General features: G+C 38.2%; 1 protein-coding gene across 1 annotated transcript; it reads left to right on the top strand.

Annotated features, from left to right (window-relative positions):
• The first annotated feature begins 510 nt into the window (after positions 1–510).
• Positions 511–20,883, top strand: sugt1 (SGT1 homolog, MIS12 kinetochore complex assembly cochaperone). Its single transcript, XM_088429516.1, has 13 exons — positions 511–606; positions 718–766; positions 3,263–3,353; positions 4,149–4,218; positions 5,156–5,226; positions 5,463–5,516; positions 6,430–6,458; positions 6,647–6,672; positions 8,955–9,051; positions 10,312–10,419; positions 14,744–14,834; positions 16,712–16,884; positions 18,588–20,883. Exons 1-13 carry the CDS (start codon positions 593–595, stop codon positions 18,687–18,689), a joined length of 975 nt encoding a protein of 324 aa, XP_088285642.1. The 5' UTR covers positions 511–592; the 3' UTR covers positions 18,690–20,883.
• Positions 20,884–22,069: the final 1,186 nt, after the last annotated feature.

The following is a 22,069-nucleotide window of genomic DNA, read 5'->3' as shown; positions in this document are numbered from 1 at the left end:
TGTAGATATGTCCTCTCTTTTATTTTCATATTTTTATGAATTTTTATACTTAAATGTGTCAAACTATATCACTCAACCCTATTATGCATATACTCATAATAAGACAATGATTTTAAAATATTTTTCTTTCTTTTTTACATAAGTAAGTTTGTTGGATAGTTTCTCCTCCTGAGAAATAAACTAACATTAGCGTATATTTTCAATCCTGTTACCTGCAACCCTGTTACAGTGATTAAGAGTACATTTTTTATTTAAAAAATCATGCAATAAAAACGCGTATCAACGATCTGTAAAGCAGCACAAATGAAGCCTATGATAGTTGATTACCTACTACCAATGAATATGAAGCAGACAATCAGAAAAGTGAACGTTTACGTTTCAAGAATTTTAAAACCAAAATGTCCTCTTATTCTGGAATGACCCATAACTTTCGCAATACTGTGTACATCCATGTTTAAAGGAATCATGCCAGCCGTTCTCGAAGGGGAAAATAACTCACTTCCGGCTTCTAGCAATTTCAGCGGAAGTACTGTGTCACTAAAGCTCCTGCTGGCAACAATATTGCTGTATCTGTACAGCTAGCAGCAAAGCAATGGCGACTGAACAGTAAGTTGAATTTTAATTTGAACAATTATGATTTAACATTTATCTGCTTACAGTTTTTTTGCGCGTCACACTATTTATTTCATAAAATTATTTTATTTCTCTCTGGTTTAGCCGTTTCCCTGACAGCCTCATTGACGAAGACCCACAGAAAGCTCTCGAGGTAAACATTTGCTCGTCCTGAACTAATTTTAAACACTTGTATCATATCTTTGATATGCATTTGTTCGTTGTAAGACTAAGGGGTTTATTATTAGGCGCTTCTAGCTTGAGAAAACGTGGTTGCGTGGAGGCTAGTATTAGCTTTGGCTTTGATTGTCACGAGCTAGCTTAGTTAGGGAAGGTTACCTTGCACCCTTCCAGTGTTGTTTTGTCCATTAATTATTTTGCGTGATTAATCGACCTTCATCTGTTAAGGATCCTTTCTGTGTTAATTTTAAGATTTCGTGGGGGTAATTATAGCTACAGTGAGATTTGCTTCAAGTGGGTTACGTCACATCGCCATGGTAACATGTGATGCGCAAATTGTTATACTAAGCGTGTAAAACCAAAAGAAAAGTTTTAAGTTTGTACATTTTTTTTACATGGCACATAGTTTAAACGTAGGTATTTCAAGAAGGTTTCCGGTTAAGTAATTTCTCTATAAAATTCAAGAGCCTAATGGTTAACACAATACCAGATTAAAAAACGTATGCAGTATATAAAATCTTAGCAAATCAAAATCAAATATAGACTCAATTCTTGTAAAAAAACAATCCAAAACTTTCAAACGCAAACTAGGAGTGCATCCGATCAATTACTGTTTTCCTTTAGTTTATATAAAACACTTGCAAGTTTAAATATATATATATATATAAAACATTCAACTCAATCTAAATATGTCTGCTTTTATAATTTGAGCATACATTTAAAGTACAATATAAAGCATGTTACCTTCTTTTAAATCATGGAGGGTTATTTAAACTCTAGTCTGTGTCCTCATCACTGAAAAAGAAAAATGCAAAGCATGCCTGTTTTGTAACTGGGGTATTAATAGTGTTGTTGTTTTTTTTTTAATGAGAAAAACATATTTTTTGCTAAAAAAAATTGTTGAGTGCAGGAATTGTATCAATAAGATTACATATTTTTGGTATAATAAAACAAATTGCTTTTACGTAACATACTTAAATTCGGACCCTTAGACTTGTTTTTGTTAGCATCAATTCTAATTCACACAGTCTTTAGAACAATATCTATTTCCTGAATCATTTTCTTTCACACTTACTTCAACTATAGTGAACCACATACAAAGTGGAACATCTGCTATTGAGCGGGTAGGCTGGAGCAACAGTGTAATGCAACCTCTACTTTCCAGTGCTTGTTCTATACTGAATTTGTGTGAATGGGTGCATTAGCGATCTGGCCTACTGTAAATCCCACGATCTCGGAAGAACTCTTTGTTTTTTAGTTTGCTCAAATACACACTAAGCCTTTAGAGTTTCTTCAGTTTTTTTTTTTTTTTCCTGAAAACAACATTGTGCCATATACAGTAGGTTTAAAGTGCCCAGTTGGAAGTTGTTCTCCTCTTTGCATCTTCTCTGATGGGTGGCAAAATGGGAGCCTCTAAACAATTGTCAAATGACTTGAAAACACAGTTTGTTCAACATGTTTAAGGGGAAGGGTACATAAAGCTTGCTCAAAGATTTCAGCTATCAGTTTCCACTGTGAGGAAGACAGTGTAGAAATGTGTGGCAGGCCAAGAAAAATGTCAGATAAGCAGAGGCAAAAGATGGTGAGAACAATCAAACTCAACCCACAAACCAGCTCCAAAGAGCTACAACATGATCTTGCTGCATATGGGGTCACAGTGCATCGTTCAACTATTTAGCAGCAGGCTAATTCATACACTAAGCTGCCCTAAATCTAATCAAATGTAATCAATTCAATGAATTTGTCATTTTGAATATGAGCTACAACATGAAATTGAGGTTTTGCAGAAGTGTCAAAGTACTGGACATATTTACAATAGTTACTGGTTAATTGTGGCATTTAAGCAAACTATGCACAAGCTCTTAAGAGTCATGTTCATGCACAATCTATGAATGTTGACTTTACTTAAAAAACTGAATGAACATTGGTGTACATTATTGTTATTTGACCATTTTGCACAGATTTTACTTTTTTAATTGGTTAAACCTTCTTTAAATAAATGTTTGTTTGGTTGAGGAGTATTAAAATCGATTCAATTTGTTATGGTGCGGAATTACTAGAAAAATAATGAGATTTTGGTTTTAGTGTCATATCAGCCTGACCTAAATTATGGTTTATAGTTTGTGATAGCTTTAGCTCAGTCAGATTCTGCAGCAAAGGGCTGTTTAAATGTGGCAGTTGTTGAGAAGCCATCACTGGCACAACAGGGCAAATCCACTTCAGGTAGTTTCGTAACGCTAACTGGCATTGGGCTGGTACAACACAAGACAAATTGATTTAAAACAGAAACAAAAGAAACAAAAATCACGGGTTCTTCTCAAACATGCCAAACATAAAGTTTGAAGATTATTTATTCATAGTAATTATACTTGTGGCATTGATATATCACCTTACTTGAAGTCATCCAGCATTTTAGAAATAAACTCTATTCTCTTTGAGCATCGCTAATTTGATTAATTTGTCTTTGAAGGCACTGAACGAGGCCTTGCAAGGAGAGTCTGACAACACGGAGTGGCTCTGTCAGCGTGCCTATGCTTACATTCTTCTCAAAAACTACAGCTGTAAGTCTGAATGTTTCTTTCAGGAATTTAGACATCGTAGAATAGTGAGAATATTGGCTTCCTACAACAATAAATAAATAATTAATGTAGTAATAATAACATTAACAATAAAACCAATGTATTGGGGAACGGAAATGACACAAAATCCTACAAGATTAGATGTCTTATGAGATCAGACGAGATTTTTGCAAAATTTGTAATATAAACTGTCGCCTGCTCTAAATGTTCTAGTTTTCATAATATTTTCAAAACAATTTATTTTTTGGAGTTTGGAATGCTGGAAAATTAACAATCTAGTATGCAAATTTAAAATATAAACAGGAGGAGCAAGTTTTTGCCCTAGAAAGACTCAGGCTAATCATTATCACCACACGCTTCAGAGAAAATCTTCAAAATAATAGCGTGCATATGTGTCTGTGTCCATATATTATTTAGTATGCTAAGGCTCATTTTGAAGCGTTGACTGGCCTTCTTACCACATTTGGTGGTGTGTTTTAACTGCCCTGTGCAATAGTCCCCTGTGTATTCTATTATACCACTTGCCTAACAAGGGGAAAACATGTATATTAAAATTGCTCTCATGCTGTACAGGGACGAGACATTTTGTGGCAAATTATTCTTGCTAAGATCTTGGCGTAAGCTATCTCGTCCTTTCCATATTAAGTATACTTTGATGTGAGTTTTTGCTGAGCAGTTGTCATATTTCTTGTCATTTTCCTTTGGGTAGTACTACATTTATTTAAGAAAAGAAAAAAAAACTATCAAAGCAGCATAACTTGAATCATGTTTTTACAGGTGCTGTTAATGATGCAAAGAGAGTGCAGCAGCTGAATCCAACTCTTTCCCTTGCCTACATTCGAGCAGGGTGTGTACAGTGTGGTGTTTAATATTAAAAATAGAATTGTTGAAAATGTATTGCTATATTAATCATAAATATATAGACTGGCTTTAGCCAGTGTAGAATTATCAAGTAATCACTGCATCATAGTGACCTCAGCCAGTATTTAAATAATCATTGCATCTCCCATATGGCACATGTACATTTTGCAGCCGGTTTTCTGCTTTATTCAATAATACTATCATTGTTTCCAAATGACAGAATGCTACTTTGTTCATAACCAATGGCATTCATTCATCAATTTAGCATGATCTGTAGTTGTAATTGTCTTAACAGTTTAATTAAGGCTGGATTCACACTAAGACAATCGTGATGTTATTGTCTCCACTTTGCTTCTTCCTGACCAAGCATGTCAATTGCCTGACCATCTTATTTCTTGTAAGATTGTCCTTTAGGATTTCCCGTATGTTAGGGTTAGGTATGTTAAGATTGGATGGGTCCAGATAATAGTCCAAAATTAGTGGAAGACTGAACATGTGCAGGTTGGACACAGTAATCAATTACTTTTCTGGAAGACTGCTTTTTAACTAGCTGCCTGTATTGAGGGGGAAAAATGTTTACCGGCGATTAATGTAATAAAAAAAATTTTTTAATCCCATCAGTGTGACACCTTTGTTTGCAAATTTACCATGTTACAATGTGAAGGCCCGCGGCCAATAAAGTGAAGCAGCCAATATGTGTGTTTTTTTTGTTTTTTTTTTAATGGCTAAATTTAGTTGCTGCAGCTGTAAATCTGCTGCGCTTTGTAGTTGTGAAATTATGGTAATCCTCTTGCATTGTTCATTGTAAATGTAGTTTTAAGGACCTTATTCCGTGTAAACCCTTTATTCGCGTGGATCATTTGAACTCTTTGAATTAGAAAGAAAATACCAGCCTTTTCTTTTTCATTTTTCTATACATTCAGAATAGCAGAGTACCATCTGAAGCACTATGAGTCGGCCTATGCAGCATTCAGTCAGGGACACCAACTGGATGGTGGGTATTGTTTGCACTCATTCAACCTTATATATATATATATATATATATATATATATATATATATATATATATATATATATATATATATATAATTACTAATAAATGAAGTTTATTTTTGTAGTAGATTATTTATTATTATTGTATGCCGTATAAGTCAAACATACAAGCTTGTATGGCTTGCCTGGTGTAAGTTTCTTTAAGAAAATTGAGTCTTTTGTTTTTGTGTTTGACAGTTTCCAACAAATCATTTGATATTTGGATCAAGCGATGTGAGGAAATGTTGAGTGGTGAGTATTATCTACAGTATGTTAAAGTTTATGATTTAAGGTATTAGGTTATTTAGAGCACAAAATACCTTATGCTGAGATTAGCTCACACACACACACACACACACACACACACACACACACCCTCCATATAACATAAATGCACCCCACACTGTTTTGAGTGACAATCTCCCTCATATGATGTAAGTTATCTCCTTGGGAAAAGTTGTGGACAAATTCAATCAATAATTTGTTTTAGAGTTAGATGGCCATTACACTATAGCCGGTGAAATGGTTACTGTAAGGACTTGACAGCAAGGCAGCTTAATGAACATTCTAGGTTACAGAGCTTGTTTTACATTCAATATGGTTTCTAAAGCATGTTCGGCCTCCTGCCAGAATTGTTGGCCTTTGTTGCAATCCTAAACGCAGTGGAAGAAAGTTCCCTTTTTCCTCTCCATCTTTAACACCATTATGGGATAGCATCATTACAGGCATGTATCATGTTTTCAGGACCATTCTCGGGTAAACAGTTTTTGACAAATTACCCAGTTGAGTGTGTGATTCATCATCCTCAAATAGACTGATCCCCTTCATAAGCCAGCCAAGATAACTAACCCACCTTCATCTATGATCACCTGATTAATACAATATAACATTTTTCTTATCGTCTCATTCCTCTTTAAAGTCAGTATTCACACAGTATTCTTTCTGTATGTTCATTTCAGTGAATGTTTGAATGAATGAGATGGGATCAGCCGTGCTAATGCTCACGAGCAGTTTATTGTGCATGGTTGGTCCAGTTAACAGACTGGGGACAAATGTCTCTGTTCTGCATTTTTAACCTGTCATCGTCTTCCTACTGGAAAAAGTCAATGTGCAAAATCAGGCTTCAAAGATTTAAACCTTGCTCTTTTTTTTTTTGGTCTTGCAGAAAAGATGCACTACAGCAGCGTTAACACGGTGAGTCTCTGTGCATGGCCACCTGGGGGAGTAGTTGTCCACTGCATCAATAACAATTGCTGTCTGTACAGCAGCCCCTCAAAGCTCGTTATCATATGTTTTTTCTTTTAACATTGCACTTTGTTTTTTGCTCATCACTCTGTTGTTCTCTTTCAATATAATTTCATCTTTGGGGGTACGTGATGCAGCAAATATCAGCAGTGCCACACGTGAAGTAAGTACCACTTTTTTGGATTTGGTTTCATTTTGTGTGTTGATCATCACATTGTGTTTTAATAAGCCCCTGTGCCATTTCAATTTGTCGAACGAGATTTACAAATAGAATAACCATAAAGAGCTGCCCATATTAACAGTTGAATCTGTAAATACAGCCCCAATCCTATGTTGCCAAAACACAATCATGTCATTTTAAACATCTTATATTGTTGCTGTACCTGTAAAGCAGAAGTCAAGTCGGAATTTTTCATTGTGATGGTCTTTGTGCCATCTCTAGTCTCAACACGGTATTCTGATTAATATTGCGGTCATGAAATAGGAATCAAGGTAGTTAATCCTCCCGTTTTCAGGCATCCAATGATGCTGACATTTTATGCAGCACCGTGCTGTCGACTGAAATTTACGTCAAAATACCCTGGAGTGCGCATTGCAAACGTTATGTGACCAAACCCAGTAAACAAATTAGCCATAACCGTAAAGCACCTTAATCCCCCTTATTTTTTACTCTGCAAATGTAATATTGATCAGAATACTTTGTATATAAATGCAGCAACATGGCAGTTTTTCCAAGAAATAAGTTCTGTCAAAATACAAAGTCTGATTGGAAAGCCCACTTCAACTTTAGTACCATTTAGCAAGGATTATGAAAAGTGGCTAAAACGCTGCAGACAGGCCGCATTTTGTGTGGTGAAAAATTGCATTTTTAGGGAATGCCATTGTGTTATATTGCCTGTGAAAATCTGGTGTTTTAAAAAAAAAATAAATCACATTAGATTAAAACAGTATAATTTCTCAATACATCTCTACATAACTTGATACATTAATGGCTCAATTTGAAGTCAATTACAAATATTCACAAAATAGTTTTCACTTTTGAAGGGATACACTCTTTTGTTTTTCAAAATGGAAAATATTAAATGAACAATAAAACTTGAACTTCTAACAGATGACAAAACTACATTGCAATTATTCAAAGTGTTCACTCCTCTTGCACAGTGAACAATTGTTTTGTCAAAGTTACGGTGGCAGTTCCAGTTTTGCTGCCATGCTTTAAATTAGAAAGAAGACGGTTTTAATTTGGCATCAGACTTATGATGGTTTATAATATTGGCAGCCCAAAGGAACTTAGCTTTAAAAGCAATACCTGCGAGAAGAGAAGTTCACTGTCATAGCGAACAAGGAGGCTTTGCAGATTCCTAGTTTCACTGTTATATTTCACTTTTTTAAACGAGATCTTGCAGATTGTATGTTTTTGTCTAATGTTCTTCTGTCATCTGTCTCATAAAAGCCAGTCGCCTTTCATTTCTTATTTCAGTCATTTGTCTTCCTATGTTCCGCCGTTCTTGAATTTGTTCTTCTTTATGGATGATGACAACAAGGTGAATTAATTGCATTGCGTTGGTGTTTTGTCATAAAATATCAATATTTACTGTCAGTTTATCAATTATTGATTTCAGTTGAAGCTATGATAAATATTTCTGCCACCTTTATACTAAAATACAGTCTGTTTTAGTAGGAAGACTTCTATTTGCTAGATGAACACAGAAAGGCAGCTAGAATTAAACTGTGGTAACTGTGAGGCGGGCGTGCTAACCACTGCCACCGAGCCACCCAGGAAATACTCTATACTGTACTAAATAATATGTTTGAATTTCAACTGATAATGCTCCCAATATGCTCAGAAGAATAAACTGGCACACGTTTTATGCTTTGCTCATACTCTCCCTTTAGCTGCTTGAAAAACATTTTAATATTTCTCAGTGCATTTATGACTAACAAGATATGAATATTTTTCATTTGGGCAACACTTTTTCACGTATTTTAAAACTGCAATTTCCTGTAAAATGGCAATGTTTCTTGTTCTATTTTTTCATCTTTCAAGAAAAATGAGTAACTGTCCAAATGCTATTTTTGTGCAAAAAGGCATGTTCCTTACAAATCAAAACTTACGAAATGCAAAAAAATATATATACACAGTCTCCCTCTGATACTACTCAGGTAGTATGATGATTCTTTGCAAATATGTAGATTAAAGCAGAAATTATTTTTGATTAAATTGGATCGAATTGTTTTGAATCAAAAATAGATTCCGAATCGAATACCCCTAATTAAGAATTGAATCATGAAAGTCAAAGATTCCCACCCTTACTAACCAGTCTCCTACCGTACCCTTGAGAGTCCAACAATATATTGCAAGATTGATCCCCCCCAACCTTTTTTTTTTCCCCTAATAGAGCCGGTTTGAATGTTTTTGTGAATATTCTTATGTGTCTTTTGCAGACATGACTGGTACCAAACAGAATCTCATGTCATTATCTCTGTTATGGCAAAAAATGTACCCAAAGAAGGGGTGTGTGTCAACTTCATGGAAAAAGAGGTATGCTTGCCTTCATTAAATATCTTGGGCATTTGATCTCTTTTAATTGCTGCATCTAATGCTGTTGTCGTTCAGGCTGAACTGTCAGAAATTATGACTTTGCCCTGTCCGTGACTCAAACACTACTACATATTCCTCACATGCCAACTGTGCTTCTCGATACGTCTTGTTAACGCTGCCCCCAAAGTATAGATCTAAGAACAATTTACGTGCCCTCTCCACATTGCGCAACCTCCTAATTGCCTGAAGATAGAAGGTGCAACTGATCTCTGAACAGTCCCGCTGCGCCCCTGCCTCCAGGGACAACAGGCTTTCTTTCCCCTGTATTTCTACTCTTCCTGTCTCTCAGCGGGCTGACTGCAGGGCACCCCGGGGAACAACTTTCTTTTTTTCGTACAATTTGAGAATAACAAATGGAGTTTACCCCCAAGAAATGCTTCTTCCATATCATATGAGTCACATCTGTATAAGCTCCCTCTTGTGTGAAGGCAGATACATTTGCGGTTTTATTGGGTCACTATGTACAAAGGAAATTAAAGATGAAAGGCAAGAGTTCCAATTCTTTTCCCTGGTGGATGAGTGTGCCGCAGCCAATATACCTACAGACAGCACAAGAATTCTTGATGCAATGAATATTAAGGCTCTGATTTGTTTTAAGAATTGCCAAAAGCGACCAGCTTACTGTCTAAGCTTTTGTCCCAGATGAATTCTTTGTTGGATTTATTTAGACCTGATTGAATCATGGCTACTGTGTTTTCAGCTCTTAGCGATCCGCTGTGTTTTCAGCATTGTTTGTTGAGCCACACTACAGCCAGAATTTCATACTTGTCAAGTTTCTAGTAATATGTTCTAAATGCAGGCAACCGTTTGGCTTGTGATAAGTATGGGTATTTGGGACAGTGCCGAGGTTGTATCGCTGCAAGCAAACAAGCTACCCATCCACTCCCAATGAGTGACAGGCTGTTAGGAGCTGTCTGACCCTCCATCGTCTCCAATCCTACTGTAGCTAAAGGGGACAGCAGCAGATTTCTGACCCTCGTGCTAACCAAATCCGATGTTTGTTCTTGGGAACATACAAACGTCTCCAGTGTGTTTAGCATTTTGAAGAATTTAACACCATCCATAAAACATTACATTTTTCTTTTCTGTACCGTATGCTAAAAGTTGTTCTGATTATTATAGATTGGTGTATGTTTTAACTATTTGCTTACTGTCAGACCTTTGAGGACTAATAACCTGACATCCATGTGGTTTCTGCAGCTCTCAGCCTCAATAAGGCTTGCATCCGGGGAAAACTACAACCTCAACCTCCATCTTTTGCATCCTATTGTCCCACAACAAAGCAGCTTCCGAATCCTCACCTCTAAGGTATGCTATTGTTTGGCCTGTGCTGTACCATCAAGGGCTGTTTTCACCAATGTTTTTTTTTTTTTTTCACGATATCAACGTTTATATCAATATGACTGATTGATCAGAACATCTCTTGAAACATGTTTATTTAAAACTGTATTTGAAAAAAAAAAACCAATACATTAACACTGCCGCTGCCCGTAGTTCCTTAATGCCAGTAAAGCTCTCTGAAGAAGAAGAACTGGGCAAATCCTCTCTGACTGTACACAATGAGGTCGGGGATTCACTCGTATACACCCAAATCCTCTGTCCTGTTCATGCAGTCATTCAGGCTATATTCATTTCCTCAGTTCCTCAGCACTTAAAAAGTGATTACAGGCCTAATGAGGGCGAAGGGCACAGTTTTAAAACTATCAACTAATTAGTGGGTATTACAGTTTGATGTGTGCTAATGACTGTGCAGATTCAGACTTTTGCCCACTGTCAGATTTATCCTGAGTGTAAGGACTCGAGGTTCTTTTTGTGGCATTTTGTAGGTGTATTTTCAGAGTTGGCACTGGGTCATGAAACTTTTAGCCATTGTGGTTCAAAATTCTCCTAATTAAGATAGCCATAGCATCATGTGCATGTGATTCACAGCTGTTTCACTGCATGCTACATGCACTGTACTTGTGGGCATACGATAGATTGGAGGACTTGTCTCTTAATGGCCATTGAGCTCGATTGGCCTTGGTCCAGGCCGGTGTTCTGTACTTGTACATACAAAACAATATTGTCACAATGAACATTATTGTGCCTCCCTGCTGAATATACAGCTATAGGAATAAAGCCTGTGTGATTTAACTTTTTCTTTTTTCAATGAATCTTCAGGCCAACTGACAATGGTTGTGTTTTGTTTTTGTTTTTTGTTTTGTTTTTTTTAACCTGTGATGCACAGTTCTATTTTTGTGCCACACTAGCTTTTTGAAAAAGTGGGGAAAAATATGAGCCCGGAATTTTTTTAAAGCTACTTCTCACAAAGTTCGAAGAGAAGAAAGTGAGCGAAGCGTAGAATTGTGAGACTCTCCTCAAGAATTCAATAATTAGCCGCACAGAACTTTCTCTTCCTTTGTGCACATTGTCTCTACGTGCTACAGAGTGCTGAGTCGAGGCTAACCTGCACATGAAAAGCACCCTGGCTTTTCCATGGCAACAGTGGACACTGCACGTCCGCTGCAACTTAAATAAGGGCCAGTCTATGAAACACTACAGTGATTTTAGGCAGCCTCTTATACATCTTCACTTGTGCTTCTTTTTGTAATTCCTTCTGTGCCATCTTTTGACGTTTTCTTCCGTTAGTCTCCGAGGTTCCTTACGACATGCACACACTGGCTTGTCTTAACTGCTGTCGGTCACAGCTACAAACACACACTCTGCCGCTTTCCCACAAAGACCTGGTTGTGTGCTTGGTCCTATGGGCTCCTGTAGTAGACATGGACCTCAGGTATGCACACACAGCTCTCATTGGTAAACAAATCCCCAAATGACTTAAAGTCAATAGATGATGTGTGGGCACTTGCACGAAAATGTGAGAAAGCCCCTCAACTTAGGGTACACTCAAAGTCTCATTTTAATATTCTGCAGCTATTCTATGCATTTATTTTACTGGCGGAGAGATCATTGGAATGTGTGTGTGTGTGTGTGTGTGTGGGGGGGGGGGGGTTACTTGCAGGCTTGAAAATTTAGATGCTAAACAGTAATCTTTTGACAGCTTTCCCATTGCAAGTGTGTGCCATTGGTCGCACATTATTGTCAGTGTGACCTCTTCCTGTCCACCACCACGACAGACATTCCAACCGCAGGGGTCACCGCTACAACAGGGAGCCAATTACACCCCAGAGTATTTGATCAGAACAGACGGCTGATATGCGCGCACACAGACACACAAACAACGTTGACTGTTTTATTTGTCAATTTGTTTCCAAACGTTTCCGTAAATAACTAATAGCTGATGTTTTGTCTTTCACCTTTAATATTCTTGCCCATCTGTGACAAAAATATCAAATAATTTTATTAAAATGTCGTTCTAGCCATAGCTTTTGAAGTACGCAGGGATCCAAATTAAAAAAAAAAAAAATGCTTGGGGAGGGGGGCATTTGACAAGTGACATGAGACCCCCGTGCAGCTCTGTAAATAGCGTGTGTGTGTCCATGTGTCTTTGTGTCTATGTGTGTTTGTGTGTGTGTGTCTATGGTTGGTTGTGGGGTGTGTGTGGCCCCTGAGGTCCTGATGGTGGTGGCCCTCCTTTGGTTCTGCTGTCACATCGCTTTACATTCCGTCGCTTTGCCTGTCGCACACACGGAAACGCGCACAGCGCCAGGCCTGCCATGTCGTTAAAAGCCAGGAAACGCAGATGTGGCAGCAGATTAATGTTGTATGGCCCAGGAGCACGCACTCGGACACGCACACACATTAAGTCCACCACATTTAGCACTACAGAAATATTTAAGGCCCTGGTGTCACCGGTAACCTTTGCTGGCCTTTTCCATATTAATTGTTATTCATTTTAGTTGTGTCATATTCAGATGGGCTAGTTTTCTCGAATGGGCAACAGGCTTTTTAAAAAATAAATAAATAAATAAATAAATCTGATATAAACATGCTCTTATACACTTGTTGTTACTTGTTGTGATTTATGGCCGTTGACCAACCTGTTAAGGCACAAATCGGCTCTCAACCACGTGATGATTTTTGCCGAGCCATGAAGGTTATGTTATTAATATATTTGTAAGATTAGACATTACAATGGAGAACAGCATTACAGAGTGAAAAGGATTAGTAGAGCTATTTTTGTAGGTCTTTTAAAACCTTCAACCAACCACTGTGAGAGCCCAAACAATAAGCAACAAGTAACTACAACTGTCTTTTTTGATCGTCTAATTTTTTAACGTCAATAGATTCTACCTATAACACACTACGGACCTAAAGGCATGCACACCAGAATTCCACAAGATTCTATTTGTATGACTACCGGTAATAAGTGTGTCCAGTGGTGAGCACATTCGCAGTATGTCATCAGGATTTGACTTTGCCTTTAGTGTTAGCTATGTTTTTAAAATGAAGTATGTATTTAATGTGATTTTTTTTTTCCTTTTTTACTTTTACAGTACAATGAATCAAACATCTTTAAACACACTCGGGGAGAGCAGAAAGACACATGCGTTCTGTTCAAGCCAACATCGGGACTTTCACATATGACATTTTTTTTCGTTTAAACAGATACGCTGAAAATCAAAATGACCATAAAACTTTTATTAATTCAGCTAACCCATATATAAGTCCAGTTCAGGGTTCACTGGACCTCTCAAAAAATGAAGCTGAAATAGGCTACAGCTTCCGACAGCCCTGGTGATACTTGGTGAACCCAAGTGTTATGTTTTGCTTATTGATATATTAAATTGAGAGCCTTAGATGGACCCAAACCAAAGCCACACTCCAAGGTAATTAGTCAGGTAGCAGCAGTCGTTTTTTTTTTTTCTGTGCACTCTGCCACTCTGCCTCCTCTTCACTACTTGTTCACCTCCGGTTCCATCTGAAATCCTGGCACCCTCATAAATGAAACAGCACATTGCCCAGCAGAGCAGAAATGTTCCCTAATTGCACTGACTTAACCAACGCTGCTTTGCACAAGCACAGAGATGCACAAATTAGACACACACGTCATTAATGGGTGGTGGCAATGGTGTGGCGAGGAGTGTGGGGTGAGGGGGTTACAATGGACTTTAGCTTGCTTGCGTGTTCACTGGTACGTGTCCTGTCAGAGCAGCTTAACATTAAATGCATGTCCATGCAAGGGCTTGCTGCATTGTTTTCTTCCTCTCTTATGTTTTCCTGGTGTAATGATTTGGATCAGATGCTCTATAATGCCCCCATACACACACACACACACACACATACTGCTCATTCCATCTCTCACACTAGCCCTCTGGCTGACAGGCATCTCGTTAGTGCAGTATGTCTGTCAGTGTGGTACGAGATTGAGCTGTGCCCCCGCATATCCCCGATGTGTCGTTCTCGCTCTCATTCTCCCCCTCGCTCACTCTTTCTCTTTCTCTCTCACACACGCACGCACAAATGCATACCCACACTAAGCCCGCGTCGACGGTGGCTCAGAACAGAGACACTCTCTGGCCTCAATAATGATCAGATGTCATGTATCTTCGAGACGTCGCTCTAATAGAAGTGTTATTTTGGTCCCCACGCACCAAAGAAAAACATTTTGTTACACATTGTTATCTCCCTTCTTCGTCCCCCCTCCCATTCCCTTGTCAAACCCCTCCCCTCACCGCCCCTCATCTGTCAGGTGGAGATGAAGATGAAGAAGACAGATGCCATCAGATGGGAGAAGCTCGAGGGAGAGGGACAGGAATCCAACATCAAACACTTCAATCCAAGTCAGTCCATAGTTTTTGCATTTGTGCCACCTCTACTGACTTTTCTTTCTTGGCAGCTTCTCCTAACTTAACCCTCCTCTTCATTTTCTCTCTCTTGCTCCCGCGCCCTCCTTCTCTCCAAAAGTCTTTTTCTGAACTAAAATGAAAGTGGGCAGTCCAGCTCTCCTACAGTCTTTTCTTAGTATGACGGCTAAAACGTGGACAAAAAGGAGAGTTCTGATGACTTAATATGACTTGGTATTTTATCCCACGTTTTATTGCCCAAAGGATTAATCGCTTATGCAAGCATGTGCACAGATGGAAAAGTCGGAAGGGTGCAATCAGACTATCCATTGCCTTCAACCGGCTCAAAATTGTCTCGTGTTTACTACTGTCACATTTTTACGCCAGAGCTGACATCTCTTATTATGAGATCGCACTGCTTTGGGTACACACTTGCCCCCAATATGTCTACTACTTATTTAGTGCTTTATTTATGCAAATCTGAGTCTGGATTACATGCATCACCCTTTCAATTCATCTGTTAATACAGGCTTGTAGAAATCCAATGATGTGATCCCTCTGCAATGAAACATTGACCATACCTAGTTTAACATATAAACAAGCATTAAAAAGCACGGAACTGACTGATTTCTCGAGGCAGCGTTTTTCAAAGGGGGTAATGTGAAGGCACTTCAAGGGGGGGTGCATGAGATTTTCTGCAAATATCAGCAAATCTGAATCAATGGTTTTTAAAGTTTGAGAACACCAGATAAAGACACTCATAACTTGATAGCTTTTTTAATAAACAGTACAAGTACAAATAATATTGCAATGACTACTTTGGTGAATATGCGATGAAAGGGCACCTGGAATAAAAACGTAAAAAAACATAGTACTCTGCGAACTACTCCATTACTGTCAACTGAATGGAAAGCAAAGAAAAATAAATAAGACATTTAATTGAACATGAAACAACTTATTGCTAAATTGTGTTATAATGACTCCTTGGCAAAACCTTGTACAGCTGATTAGTTTAGGAATATCTTCATTGCCATAATCAGTCAATACTAGATATTCTACTAAGTTATTCTTCAAGCGTTTTAATTGGTGATGGATGGATTTTTAGTTATGTCCCCTTTTGAAATGTGCGCTTTTAATCTGAAAGGCCGCACTATATTTACATTTTCTGTTTTACTTCTGAAGCTGATTGGCTACGTTGCGTCTCGTGTCTCGTCGCTCCAAACACGTCCTAGGTGTGGTCCAATTGCCCAGTCGCGCAAACTGTACTGACTGCAATTCAAATGCATCACTTGTTACGCCAAGCATTGTTTGTTTTCGCAGAGCCTCAGCATAAAAGGATGAAAGAGCCGCATGTAGCTACAGAGTCGCCGTTTGCCGTCACCATTCTTAAACACCAAACTTTATTACATCAACGTTATAAAACAAAACTTAGCGAGTGAAGTTGCTGCTGTTTATGTTTTTTTTTTTTCTTTTTACCTTGCGAAGCAAAAAAAGCTAAAACTTTGTTCTACAAAACTCGGCAAAAAAATACATGCAGCTACAGCGCAAGCGTTAGTTATAGCAATGATATCGTCTGCCTGCCGCCCTTGTCTGCCCCTCTCCTCCCCTTCGCTCCCCTCCACTTTTTTCCGCTAGCATCAAGACATCTAAACCGCTCTTTTGCGATTAGGATATTGCCTTTTGTCACATTGTGATTACAGTGTGTTGCAAATGCAATGAATCGTTCAGCCCTACTTGTATGCTATTTTTGTTATGTTTTGTACAGATGTTTTGTACATCATTGAAAAGAGGTTGAGAACCACTGTTTATTTTTATTTTTTTAAATCAGTAATTGATGAACATTGTACATCACCTTAACCGGCTGTTGTTAACAGATCAGTACCCGACTTCAGCTCACAACAGCTGCAAATGGGACAAGATGGTGGTGGACATTAACGAGGAGGAAAAGAACGAGAAGTTGGAGGGTGACGCGGCGCTTAACCAGCTCTTCCAGCAAATCTATGCCGATGGCTCGGACGAAATCAAGCGCGCCATGAATAAGTCTTTTGTGAGTATGATTCCGTGGCCCTTGCGGGCCTTCAAGTGCTTTGGAGGTACTTGAGCCACAAGTAGCAAACTAGTAGTTGGAAAAATAAATAAATAAATCAACCCATCCCCAATAATGTTAGCTCCTTTCTCATTTACGCAAATATTAATAATTTTTAGTCCATGCCAGTAGAGAATTTGCAGTGTAACATGATTCCTTGAATGGAGTCTGGTCTCATCAGAATGTTTTAGGCTTTAGTATAAAGTAATGCACTGTTACAAGAGCACAAAACTGAATCATGAAAATGTATTGTAAAATTACATCAAGGCAAAATACAGTGGAACCGCCAAAGAGAACCATCAAGGTCATGTGATACAAAGTAAGGGTAGTGAAAACACTAAATGGTGAAGATTTAATCTCGTCAAACGGCACGAGTATTTTGATTAGTACATACATGGATGTGACAATATTCATTGTATGATGGATGGACAGCACAAATTAATGACCTACCTAGAAAACTGCGACGTCACATCGCACACGAATGACATGTTGCAAAGTCCACCCTCGTGTTTCCATCAAAATTTCATGTGTTCTTTGAGGGATATTTGAAAAGTTCTAAGCATCTTTTAAGCATCAATTTTTCTTCTACACTGAAGCAAATGTTTAGCCCTAGATAGCGAATATATTGAAAAATAAATGTTCATAATATGGGTTATAATGACCTATGATACCTAATGATTTTGAATTTGGCAATGATTTCACAATGGAAAGATTAAAACGTTCCAGGCAGAACAGACACATTTATTGGCAGAAGGTTATAGTGATTGGATGAGATTTGGGCCAGAAGTGCAATGAAATAGATGGGAACACTGTGCTGCCTTTCACCCGGTGGAAGCGTAAGACCGGCAGGTCAACAGCCAAATGTTGTCATCTGACCAGTCGGATGTTTCAAAAGAAAGTAACATAACAGGTAATGTATGACACAAACAACTTTTTATTTTGAAGTTCCTCCAGAAGTATGGTCACGACAAGGTGATAAGGTATTCCTCCCAGAGAGTGAGCAGCTCCCATTGCAAAAAGCACAGTTGTTTGTTTTAATTGGCTTTTTTTCAACTGCCGGTTTTTTTTTTCCAATGTCTTAGGATTATATAAAACAATTGACATGTGATGCTAACTGCTCCTTGTTGCAGACAGTTCTTGTTACAGTGCAGCATTTGCCTTAGCACTGTTTTTTTTTTTTTTTTTTAATGGCTTGTTTTTGCTTGACTACTCTGATTTGCTGCAGGACTTTGCACTTGCTCATAACACAGATGATTGTGTTTCTTTAATAAACCCTTGCGAGATGGTGAAAGATATACCAATGTTGTAATGACAGCTAAAACAGGAATTTGGTATTAGTGGTTTTCAAGTAGTGGGGTGGAAAAAGTATTTTCTTGTGCACGAGGTGCACAAACTTTTCTCCCTTAAGTCAGATCGTCAGCGTAAAGTGCTGACTGTCAGTCATCTGAATCTTGTGAGTCGGGTTAAGCCTGCAAAAGTGTGTGTGTGTGTGTGTGTGTGTGTTTTTTTTAATGAATAAAGCTAGTACTGCTGTCGTCAACTAATTTAGTATGTAAGCATTTTGAAGCGGAGAGGTGTTGCATAACTGGACTGCTAATGAAATAGTGGCTCCATTTCAATGCATGGAGTGATGTTTTTTTTTTTTTCCCCATTTGCCTGCGCAGACAGAGTCAAACGGCACAGTCCTGAGCACCAACTGGAAAGATGTGGGCAAGAGAAAAGTGGAAGCAAGCCCACCCGATGATGTTGAGCTGAGGAAGAATTGAATGGCTCCCTCCCACCCCACCCCCCACCCCCGCCGCCTCCTTTCATTTTCCTCCCTCTCAGTTTGACCTGATCGTTCTCTACCTAACCCTGTCGAAGTTCAGCAGGGGGTTTCGAAACTTCACGCTTTCTGCCTTGCACGGTCTTTCGGAGCTGTGCCGTATTCACTCAAGCAACTCTTTTCAGCACTAGTACAGTTCATTTCAGCTCAGCTCACCACTATGCGGTTGGGAAAAGGCAAATCAATATCACTATAAAGTGCCTTTGGGTTAAAAAAAATACCAATATAAAGGTAATAATCTGAATCTTTTTTTCTTTTTTTTTTTAATATATTGCCGTGTCCCCACACACCGCTCTGTTGACGACTATCATGTTTTGGTAAAATTGCGCGTCAATTATTACTTCTTTTTTTTTTTTTTTAATGGTTTCAGTGTCTCCAATAAGTTCTTTTGATTAAAAAAAAAATCATGTTTGTTCTATTTTCATATTGAACATTTTGCATGCTCCTGAAAATTGCTGGCTAGCCTGTCATTTTGGTGAAACTCCTTTTTTGTGACATCTACAGTATTTTGTCATAAATAGAGGCCTAAACAGTGGATCGATGACAATAAATATTAACATCGTTCATGATCATATTAGCTAGTTCTAAAATACACCATTGGTGTCATATCAGCTGAATATTTCTGCAATAGTGTAACATCAATTGATATAAAATCTTTTCAGAAGTTAATAATGTTGCTTTTGGTGAGTTTATTTTATTCCGTGATCATGATGTAACACAAGTCACTCATATCTCAAATCATCGTTGCTCACTGAAATGATTGGAAACGACATTAACAATTTTACGGCCAGAGCAGTTAAAACTTAATTTTTAATCTTATTTTAATTAGGTTGAGCTTTCCAAATAAAAAAATATTGCAAATTTTGAAGTATATAGTTTTGGAAGAGGTTTTACATTATTTTTCTCATTGCATTTTAGCATTAACAATTTGATAATAGACTAAAGGCTAAGCAATGTGATTTTTGGCTCATTTTAAATACACATTTTAATCTTCATTTATCTTGGGTTTGACAGTTAACTTTTGTTGAGAGTTGCTTTATTTTCCAAGGTGCTGCTTATTCTGAAGGGACTATCGTTCATTGCCACTATACCGTGCGGTATTTGAAGAATATACTCAGAAGTCATAGCAAAGAAAATACTCTGAATGACAGACACTTAAAGCGAGTCCCTCGCATCTCAAAGCACAGCTGAATTTAACATACAGCTCGAGACATGAATCTTGCTCAGTGACTGCATCATTTGTTCATTAAACATATACCAAAGAAGTCCATCCTATAACAGAATCCTTCTTTTTTTTTGTTCTAAGTTTGGCAGCTAAAATATTCTCAAATGCACCTTATGGTGATATTGATTGAGATGGTTGTTTAAGATATACACAGTTAGATCCACAAGTATTTTAAGACCTATGATTTAATGTAAGCAATAGTAGGCATTTTGGAAGACAAATCATTGGATGTATAGTCAATGGCAGAGCAGGCTTTCTTCCTGGTGAAGACAAAAGGTGGTTCCAATCATTCTAGATCATTTGTACAAGTGTAGAGGCGAAACTTTTTAACTTGCACTTGTCAAAAATACTTGTGGACATTGCTTCATACTGAACAACCAGCATTTGTTTCTTCTGCTTGTCATGTGGCATGTCCATTACAAAAAAAACAAAACTGCATTCTTCTTTCCTTTATATTGGTTCATTATTACATTATATGTCATTAAAGGCAGTAACAGTTTGGGCAACTGTCATAATCCAGCCTGTAACGAAATATGCTTTGCTTTACTAAAATGTACCAAACTGGCTTGTGTAGGTATCTGTAGGGTTTTTCATCCTCATCATCCTCATCCTCCTCATCCTCCAAACCACTCATGGTCACAAACTTTAGAAGGATTTGAACTATGGCATATTATTATGAATGAAGCTGAACTTTTGGAATATAATTGCTGTCTTTTTCCCCTCATTTTTTTTTTCTTTTTGATTTTTTTGAGTATTTGTCAATGCCCAAGTGACTAATCTTTTACAATGCAATATCAGTTGTATTGTACTTTATAGGATACCAAGAGATGGACAAATGAACCATAATGTAAATATGAATGTCTTGAAAGCACACTCTCAACACGTCAAAAAAATAAAATCCTGGACATCAGACTGCCTCTCAATACTGGTCAAAGCAGCCATCTTGCGTTGCCAAGGTTACAAAGCCTTTGTTCAGTTTTCACTGAAACGTGTGTTTTATGCCCCATTAAGCAAAGTGTTTCATCAAATTGCTATTATAGTGCAAATTCAATTAATCGTTCAGTCCTAATTAAGGCCTGAGAAGGAAATTTACATAAAACATCTAATTTAGCTTTACAATCAGTGGGCTTCTGTAATAAAGGCCTTAATCACTACTTGTAATCAACATTTGTATGAAAATGTAAAGTTAAAAAGCGGTATTAAGATGTTTTAAAAGATAACTTAGGAAGTGTTTTCATTGCGTTTGCACCCGTGCTCAGTAAGCTATCACAGCAGCAGTAAGTGGGCCTACGCCACTTGGTGCATCAATGTGATTCAATACAAGGTCTAAATTAAAGGTTTCTTGTTTGTCTCACTAACGCTGTCACATCTTTTTTGTCTCTTGACAATTGTTTCGGACAGGTTGAAAGCCTCGTGGGGGCGAGGGGGTTTGTCAGCCCAAAGAACAGCAATATAGGACGGCAGGGAGCCAAGTTGTGTTTATATGCTGGTAGGGATGAAATGTGGCATTACTGATATGAGGAAAGGATGCTTCAGATATGTCCTGAAGCTGGAGGATTTAGTTTCTATATCCCGCTTAGGTTGGTATCATCTTGAAATGCCAGTTGCCTTGTTTGTTCAGCCTTGAGGAGAAAGGGTGACTTCCACACCGGGATGAGGGAGCAAAGGCCTCAGTTCCTCGAGCGCACACACTCAAGAGCTGCAACCTTTAGCGGGTGTCTTGTGTCACAAGAGCATAAATATGGATCAGCCACCAAACCGTCTCACCGAGCCACTCATACTCAGCCACGCGGTAAATGCTTCACACATCTTTCATCTCCAGAGACGATCAAATGCTTATTTGTGGCTCGAGTCTTAGACTTAATACACACACACAAAGCATATTCATTCAGGGTAGTCGACGCCTACGCGGACTCGCCGCCCTCATCCTTACCCTCGACCCCAGCTTGAGGCGTCGCTGTGACATCAAAAGGAGCTAAGAATTTTGCATCGTAAGATCTGCTAGCATGACGGCTACAGTCTCTTTAGTCTCATTAAAGAGTTCCAGGAGATGCAACTGTGGCATTAAATAACTGGGGAAACTTGTCACAGTGTGT

Source organism: Hippichthys cyanospilos, chromosome 12, assembly GCF_059441005.1.
Source record: "Hippichthys cyanospilos isolate Australia breed blue-spotted pipefish chromosome 12, RoL_Hcya_1.0, whole genome shotgun sequence".
Lineage (NCBI taxonomy): Eukaryota > Metazoa > Chordata > Actinopteri > Syngnathiformes > Syngnathidae > Hippichthys > Hippichthys cyanospilos.
Note: the sequence above shows the minus strand (reverse complement) of the source record. Positions and strands in the feature narration are given on the sequence as shown.